General features: G+C 42.9%; 1 protein-coding gene across 3 annotated transcripts; it reads right to left on the bottom strand.

Moving 5' to 3' along the window:
* Positions 1–571: 571 nt before the first annotated feature.
* On the bottom strand, positions 572–8,673 carry marchf5l (membrane-associated ring finger (C3HC4) 5, like). 3 transcript variants are annotated; one of them, XM_088624151.1, is made up of 7 exons: positions 7,810–8,673; positions 6,608–6,716; positions 5,296–5,498; positions 4,823–4,953; positions 2,354–2,537; positions 2,001–2,167; positions 572–1,132 (listed from the first exon to the last, which is right to left on the bottom strand). In XM_088624151.1, exons 2-7 carry the CDS (start codon positions 6,634–6,636, stop codon positions 971–973), a joined length of 876 nt encoding a protein of 291 aa, XP_088480277.1. In that variant the 5' UTR covers positions 6,637–6,716; positions 7,810–8,673; the 3' UTR covers positions 572–970. The 3 variants fall into 3 exon arrangements, with proteins under 3 accessions (XP_088480277.1, XP_088480276.1, XP_088480278.1); XM_088624150.1 differs by having other exon boundaries at positions 7,823–8,672; XM_088624152.1 differs by lacking the exon at positions 7,810–8,673 and adding an exon at positions 7,166–7,322.
* Positions 8,674–8,739: the final 66 nt, after the last annotated feature.

Raw genomic sequence — 8,739 nt, 5'->3', positions numbered from 1 at the left:
TTATTTTCTTGGACAGGCAAATACAAAGGTGTTTTCTTTCTCTGAGCCAATAGATAATAGTACAAGATTCACTCCAGGCACAATTCCTTTAAAAGCAGAGATCTGCAAGGTTGATCCTGGAGAGCCGGTGCATTTAATAACGCCTACAAATTAAGCAGCTGACTGACTCCATTAAAAGTCTGATACAAACCAGAGGACAGAGAGGATCTCCAGGACCAGGGCTGCCGATCTCTGTTTTAAACATTGTGAGCTGGGATAAAAGTATTACAGATATCCAAGTAATGAAACAAACTAATTAAGTAACTGAGCTTAGGTGGAGCAAAACCCAGAAGATGCTGCTCGAAGGAAAGCAGTTTGAGACCCGTACTAATTAATGTACATATTAATACTTAAGAAAAACACACAACTTGACTTGGTAACAAACAATTACAGGTAGATAGCAACTTTTTTCATTAAAAATACATGCAAACTCTTATTTTTAATCCCAGCACATGTGAAATCATTTTGCATTGAAAGTATTGGGGAGTAGGCAAACCCTGCTCCATGAATGCACATGACCTGAAAGCTCTCAGAAATTTTAAAAGTGAAGTTTAATGCAGTAAACACAACAGAATTACATGATAAAAGAAAATGGTTTTGACCACAACCCTGGTCAACAATTTTTTTTCTTCTGATGAGTAATTTGATTTTTAAACAAAAAATGTGTTGCGATAGGAGCCCTGGGAAGGAAAACGACCTTTTTCGGGGTCATCCTTTTATCAGACACTCTTTCATTCAAAATTAATTTTAAATATGGGATTGCACAAGCAATCTTCATCTTTAAACATCAAAGCAATCCAGCAGGGAATCGGTCGAGTGGTTTAATAATAAATACTGGTATTCTACAGGACTGTGTTCTCAGACTGCAGGGGGACCGCTGGGGAGGCAGGGGGAGAGGAGAGTGGGGTTTGGAGGGTCGAGACTGTTCTCTCTACTCGTTTCCACTGTCCTCATTGTCCTCCTCCTCATGTGCCTCGTCCCCATCCTCTCGCTCCGGGTAGTTCAGGATGTGGCGGTTGGCCTGCATGAGGTACTGCTGTTGCTTGAAGTACACCTTCAGGACTCCCTTGATCACGACGAAGGCGATGCCACCCTGAAAGTGCCAAGAGACAGTAACTGCCGGGACACCGTGGAACAAAGGTGAGGAACGATCACGATTACAGGCCACGTGCAAACGCAGCAGGGAAGTATCTATGCAATCAAAAAAGAATCCTATCAGCCATCTGGCCACTTGAAAGGTAAAAATTTAAGCATCTCCCCAGATTCTGCTGTCCATCCCATACTAGGACCTAATTTCAGATTTTATCTAGTCGTTTCCTTAATTTGTAGTCAATGCGTCCAGCTCTTAAGCTATTACTGCATTATAACCAAGACCTGGCCAGCAATGGTCTAGCTATTTACAAGCCTTACTTAATATGGGAAAATCTCACCAGTACAACATTCATACAGTGGAGACAAAGATGCATCCAAGCACGCATGCTTTTGAGAGGAGCAAAAGAAGTATATCCTGTTGGTCCATGAAACAATTTACCTGATAATGAGGATGATCTCACATTTACTCTCCTTGGTATTTTATGGTCTAAAGAAATTAATATGATACGAAGGGCTTTATTCTGGAAGGTGCAACATGTTTTTTGGTTTCAAACTGTGTTCCGTTTAAAAAAAAGGTGGTCATTAAGTTGACGCATGGATGGTCATCAAAATGATGCACAGACTTCACTTCAGTTTATTCTGAACGTCAGAATTCTGTGGTTTTATGTGCATGTTAAAAAAAAACCTTCAGATCATTGTCATGTACTGTATAGACACAGAGAAAAACGCAATCACCACCTATTTGCTGTGAGAAACTGGGTAGGCAGCGTAAATACATCAATTACTCGGCACAAAAGCACAAATCAAAATGAGATGAAGAGGGATGCAAACCAATTTAATGCTTCTTGTCTCTTTTTGTGTCGACTCACCAGGATGGTGCGCTGCAGACTGGAGGGCACCCTGCGGAACATGAGTCTGCCTGCCAGGTTGGCAATGGTAGGGAAGACCAGGGCACCACACAGGGTGCGCGACACAGAGAGGTGGTCGCCTGGATAGCCTCCATCAAAGGGTACACGGGGCGCTGGGCGCCCAATGCCTGGACAGGCAAAATAAATCAGGCACACATCAGAAATGTACAGTCAGGATGCCCCAGGGCTCAAATCCTGTTGAACTATAAGCTCCCGATCTGAACTTGAACATGAATCCCACTACCGCTACTGTACGGGCCATCTAAATGAAACTCCATTTAAGTCGCAATCATTCCTCTTCTCCAGCACCTCACCTGGCATGATGCCGCTGAGCAGCTGAAGCTTGATGGAGTGTTTCTGCCAGAGCCGCAGCACGTAGTCTTCCCAGCGGATCATCTTTCCCAGAACCAGCATGACTGGGATGGTGGGCAGACCCATGAGCAGGAACAGCGGGTCTGCCCTCTCCATGACATCCAGGCCCTTCTTGTGCCCCACCACCTGGCAGACGGGCATAGAGAAGACAGGACAGTTCCCATCGGGTCAGTGAAGTCACCTGGACAGCCGTCACGAGAGCCAGGAGCTATCTTAACCAGCCACTCTATACCCTTGGCTGTAATAAAATAGCATCCTCACTCTTGTGCTTCCTCTCTCACATGCTTTTATGCTACCGGGCTCCAAATGTAAAAAACTGTATTTGGGACTCATCACCACTAATTCTGATTTTTACTAGTAAGAAGTATACACAGTAGTGGCCCAAACTGTGACTTTTGAGAAGTCAGGGAAGATACTGTAAGGATCTCTTATCTATTACTTCTATTACTATGTGTGCTTTTCAGTATGAAATAGTTTGATAAAACTGCTTAATGTTGTTTAAATCGTATGCTGCAGGTTGTATAAAGGTTTTCTTAAAGTTAACATAACATCTTAAACAGTTTTCACCTTTTTTCCAAAAGACAAAACACATATAGTTGCTAGAAATCTTCAACTAATCTGATCTTCAACTACAGTAAGTCACAATAATAGACAAACACAATATGCTTAAATAGGTAACAAACAAATGTACTTCTTCTCGTCAGTTCTGAACACATTGTTTAAACATTCACAGCCTAGGTTGGAAAAAGTTCATGAAGCTCTAGGCTAATGACTTCTCCAAAAGCTAATTGGAGTCAGGTGTTCCAATCAATGAGATGAGATGAGATTGGAGGTGTGGGTTGGAGATCCCCTACTCTATAAAAAAGGCACACGCAGGTTGGTTACTGACAGAGTCTGCTCTTCTCAAGAAAGAGCTGCTCATGTGAACCATGCCCTGATCAAAAGAACTATCAGAGGACCTGATAGAGACAGAGAGGCATAAAGCTGGAAAAGGCTACAAAAGCATTTCTAAAGGCCTGGGTGTTCATCAATCCACAGTAAGACAAATTGTGTACAAATGGAGGGAATTCAGTACTGTTGCTACTCTCCCTAGGCGTGGGTGTCCTGCAAAGATCACGGCAAGATTGCAGCGTGCAATGCTGGAGGAGGTGAAAAAGAACCCCAGTGTAACAGCAAAGGACCTGCAGAAATCTCTTGACCTTGCCAAAGTCTCTGTCATGTGTCCACTATAAGAAAAACACTGAACAAGAATGGTGTTAATGGAACGACACCACAGAGGAAACCACTGGTCTCCAAAAAAACACTTCTGCACGTCTCAAGTTTGCAAAAGACCACCTGGATGTTCCACAACGCTTCTGGGACAATGTTCTGTGGACAGATGAGACAAAAGTTGAACTCTTTGGCAGAAATGCGCATGCTATGTTTGGAGGGAAAAAAAGTACGGCACTCCAACACCAAAACCTCATCCCAACCGTGAAGCAAGGTGTATGGAGGATCATGGTTTGGGGCTGCTTTGCTGCCTCAGGACCTGGACAGCTTGCTACCATAGAGGGAACAATGAATTCAAAATTGTATCAAGAAATTTTACAGGAGAATGTCAGGGTAGTGGTCTGTCACCTCAAGCGTAATAGAAGTTGGGTGATGCAGAAAGACAATGACCAGAAACATGGGAGTAAATCAACAACAGAATGGCTTTAAACAGAAGAAAATTAATGTTCTGGAATAGCCAAGTCAGAGTCCAGACCTCAACCCAATTGAAATGCTGTAGCATGACCTGTTCACACATGCAATCCCAGAAATATCAATGAACTGAAACAGTTTTGTAAGGAGGAATGATCTAAAATTCCTCCTAACCGTTGTGCAAATCTCAACAGCAGCTACACGAAACATTTGGTGGAGGTTACTGCTGCTAAAGGAGGCTCTACCCGCTACTAAATACAAGGGTTCACATACTTTTTTCAGCCTGGACTGTGAATGTTTAAACGATGTGTTCAATATTGACAAGAAGAGGTACAATTGTTTGTGTGTTACTCATTTAAGCAGATTGTGTTCGTCTATTATTGTGACTTAGTTGAAGATCAGACCACATTTTTATGAGTAATTAATGCAAAATTCCAAAGGGTTCACAAACTTTTTCTTGCAACTGTACATATATATTCCTAATACCTCAAACCCTAATCCTAACCTTAGCTCTACTCCACTTTTAACTCTAACAACAATACTCACCATTGTTCTAAACCCAACACGTACTATAATTTGACATATGAATACTAATGTACCTTATGTCTTTTGTAACAATAGCCCCACAGGTAATGTTATAAGAACACCTTATGTAGCAGCCTCTCAGAAGACTACATAAAGCTTAATTCACAGGAATCACGACCCACAGCTCCTACCACTTCTCTGCGTACCTGCATGACAGTGACCGCTCCGTAGGTGACAGCTGACCAATACACAGTGCCCACCACCACTCCAGCAGCAGCGAAAGGGCTGACCCTGGACAGGACTCTGTCCACCTGCTGCAGGAAGTACACCAGCGGGCCTGGGCCAGACAGAGGAGAAAGTCAGTGGCTAGCTCCTAGGGGGTGCTTCATAAGAAGACTCAACCCACTAGAAATCTACTGTTTATATTTGCAGTATAAGAATGGAAATAAGGGAACTGGCAATAGGAAATATACACTTAAAAACACTGAAAATGTAATGGACACCTAACCAGATAATATGAACATTTTGAGTATTGGTTTATTTAACTAAACCCCACTACAACATGAATGCATCAGTAAAAATTTACATTAAAGGGCTGTACCCGTTATCCCACTCCTCTGAAAGAGATCTAAACTGAAGCCCCTGGTTGATTAGCGCAGCGCCGCAGAGGAGGCCATACCCAGCTTGGGGAAGACGATCTTGTACTCGGTGCTGCACTGCGGGCAGCTGACGCTGCCAGCTCCGTTGCCCTTCTGCTTCTCGTCCAGCCAGCGCTGCAGACACGCCTGGTGGATCCACTTGGTGCAGCCCTTGCAGCGGCAGGGGCTCACCCACTCGGCTGCGCGGTCCTCGCGCTCCGTGGCGAAGCACACCCAGCAGTGCCTGCAGGCGCGCGGGCACGCGGGCGGAAACAGACACACGGTCACTCACAACACCTGCTGCTAAGCCTAAACGAAAACACAAACCTCATAGCGGGTACTTTCAGCTCTTCGACACACTGTGCTTCTTGTCGGAGTGGCTGCCATCATCCTTAACAATTTGCTCATCCAATTCAGGGTCGCGGGGGAGTCGGAGCCTATCCCAACAAGCAGGATGGGACGCCAGCCCATTGCGGGGCAGATACAAGATCAGATCACTTTACTGGCCATATATCATTTCTTGCACTTGCACTTGACACACAGACAGGGAAAGAAGGTGGGGGTCAGAGCACAAGGTCAGCCATATACGGCGCCCCCGGAGCAGTTGGGGTTAAGACCCTTGCTCAGGGGCCCAATGGAGTAGGATTCCTCTGCCGGCTGCGGGATACGAATCGGCAACCTTCCAGCCACAGGCGCAGATCCTTTAGCCACAGAGCCACCGCTCCACCCAGACACAGTACACACTCGTACCAGTTTTTTTTACATAATCCAATTAACCTAGCAGTATGTCTTTGGGCTGTGGGAGGAAACCGGAGCACCTGGAGGAAACCCACGCGAACACTGGGAGAACATACAAACTGCCCGTAGACAGCGCCTAGCTTGTGCTTTTGATTCAATTTAACACTTATACAGTATGTTGCAGGTTCACACCTCTGTTTGAAAAGAGCTTCAATTTCAGCCAGCTCTAAAACAGCATCCCCCAGCCATTTCAGTATAAACGGGGCTGAATACTATGTGCCTTTTGCAGACAACCAGTCAGAACCCTATTGTCTATTACTGCACAAACATATTCTGCAGTTTTTCAGAGGCAAAACCACTGTTGCGAATGATCCCAGAGACGTCTGCTCTTTACTATAGGCTTGTGGTTCTTTTGTGTGCATCTACAGGGCGTCACAGGAATTTGTTTTCAGAACAACCTTTAAAAGAATGGCTACACACAAGTTACGTTACATGAATCAAAAACTCTGCTACCTCATGATCCAGGTAACCAGATTTGACTTTACTCCTCACACGTCCACGTGGGAAAGTCAAGCCCCTGATGGGTAATAGTAATAGGAGGGCTTATTGTCTTACTTCTCTGGGGGTTCCTCTGTGGCAGCCATGATCTGTCAGGTTGTGTAGCCTCCAGTCTTCTGGGATACCATGAGTCACTCGGCTTGGGGCTTCAACACTGCTACACCCACTGCAAGCAAAGACCGGTTAATCACAAGCCATGTCACCACAGTGCCGTAATACCAAAAACAACAAACATACAGCACGCAAAGAGATTAATTTGTCCATTTCTTCATACAGTATAATATCCACAGCACTCTTACGTATCAAAAGCAAAGGACCCTTAGCTGTTATTACACTCCACTTACAAACCATTTTTACAACAACACAGCCCAAAGCACATTTTCCGTTTTTATTTGTTAAATTATATAGTTTGAGCACACCCCATGATAAAGTAACGTAGAGTGGAGTATGTGAGATTTTCCAAAGGTTCGAGGCTTCTCCTAGTTCAGTAAAAGCAAAGCTTTTAATTTTCAAAGGAAATTTAATTAAACTCTGACTTAAGTAAAAATACAACAACACATAGCAAACGACAATTCTGTTTCTCTTATGTAATCTCGCTACGTTTTGGAAACCAACCTGTACTTGTTTTAAACGAACACTCAAATTCGAAGAGTTGATAAATAATGACACAATTTCAATTACTTTTAGTTCAGGTCTCGTTATTTAAAGAATCAGTGGTTAAATAGTTTAGCGGCCGTATGTGCGTGTGGTTAGTTTGTACGTGCCAAAAATATGACCTGACTGGGAAAAGGTGGAGCTAAATTAATAACGCATTTAAGTGAAACTACACTTCTTCGTGTTTAAATAAAAGTGAAGTCCAATTTTACCACCGACCAAATAAGCCCTACCGAACGTGAAAAACTGAATATTTCACTCCCATAAATTAGATTTCAATTCTATCTGTTGCCAATTTTTAGATTTCAATATTGTCTAGTTTTCCTACGGAGAATCGACATTATTTCTGGTTAAGACATGCTTGCTACACTAGGAGTAGGTCAGACATTCACTACAGCTTCCTTCAAAACTAGCATATACGTCTGTAACTCTTACACAACAGTGAAAATGTTAACGGATGTAACTCAGGGATAGGCATTATGAAAGATTCGAGTTTGCCAAATAAAGTTTACAGTAGGTTAAAGATTGTTAGTAGTTACAATCCCCCACTCAAGGAGCACGTTATACGCAAATAACAAGACAGAAATGACTAATAATCCTTATACCTTTTGACCTTACCCCGTTGAGAATCATCCAGTCTCCAAAAACTCAGATCTTTTAATATATCGTTTTTCTCTGCAACCGGATTCTTTTAATTTTTAATGACTCTGCAACTGATGTTGATTTCACACAATCTGTCGGCCAAATCGCAAACTTCGGTCCTGCTTCCGGTTTCCTTCCTGCTGTTAAAGGGGAAGGCGTGATGAGTTCAAATCTGTCTCGCCTGTTACCTCTCTCGTTTCCTTACATACTGTACAAAAGGCACCGCACGATTCACATATATAAATCGCAGGTTACATGTTGAAAACATGAAGACATTTTCAGGATCGATCTTTATAGATTCTTGCTGGGAACTTTCAGAAATTCTTCGTTTTTGCAGACCAGGAATATTTGCATTTAGGAATTTAAAAAAAAGACCTTGATTGTTCTCACATCCTCAAATAATAATAGTAAGAAAATTGATACAGACAAAATAGTAGTATCCATGCCAACTGTGGTCTAATCACACATATCTGCGTGATATGAAAGTCGTTATTTAACAGCTCCCATTGGGGAAACATTGCAGTGATGCAGGTTTGTAGTATGCAATATGACTACAAATAATTCCGTTACTCGAAACTTACTATTTCTTTGATATTCATTTATACGAATATATTACAATGCGAATACTATTACTTCGCAACTGTCAAAACTACTAACACCCCTGCGCGTTGTTTAAATCATTTTCTGTTTCAGTTAAATTGATTTCGCGTATTTGGCGTCACAAAGGTTGGAAGAAATGTTTCAATAGCTATTTTCAGCCGCCTTTTTTTAGAAAAAAAAATTCCTTCGAAAAGAACATCTAAAGCACAAATGACCCCCCAAGCTCGCCGCAACACTGCCAGACCCAGAACCCAAGCCGCAAAGGCGTCTTCTTGCAGTAGAAGAAATATCCG

This window comes from Lepisosteus platostomus, chromosome 3, assembly GCF_059453375.1.
Source record: "Lepisosteus platostomus isolate fLepPlt1 chromosome 3, fLepPlt1.hap1, whole genome shotgun sequence".
Classification (NCBI taxonomy): Eukaryota; Metazoa; Chordata; class Actinopteri; order Semionotiformes; family Lepisosteidae; genus Lepisosteus; species Lepisosteus platostomus.
The sequence above is the reverse complement of the archived record's forward strand: the minus strand, read 5'-3'. Positions and strand labels throughout refer to the sequence as shown.

Excerpts from the sequence above, each read along its gene's own strand:
- marchf5l (XM_088624151.1), bottom strand. The coding sequence starts at position 6,636 with ATGGCTGCCACAGAGGAACCCCCAGAGAA. Across the intron at positions 4,954-5,295 it reads GATCGTCTTCCCCAAGCTGG|GCCCGCTGGTGTACTTCCTG; the intron begins GTATGGCCTCCT and ends TGTCTGGCCCAG. Across the intron at positions 1,133-2,000 it reads GTCTGCAGCGCACCATCCTG|GGTGGCATCGCCTTCGTCGT; the intron begins GTGAGTCGACAC and ends TGGCACTTTCAG.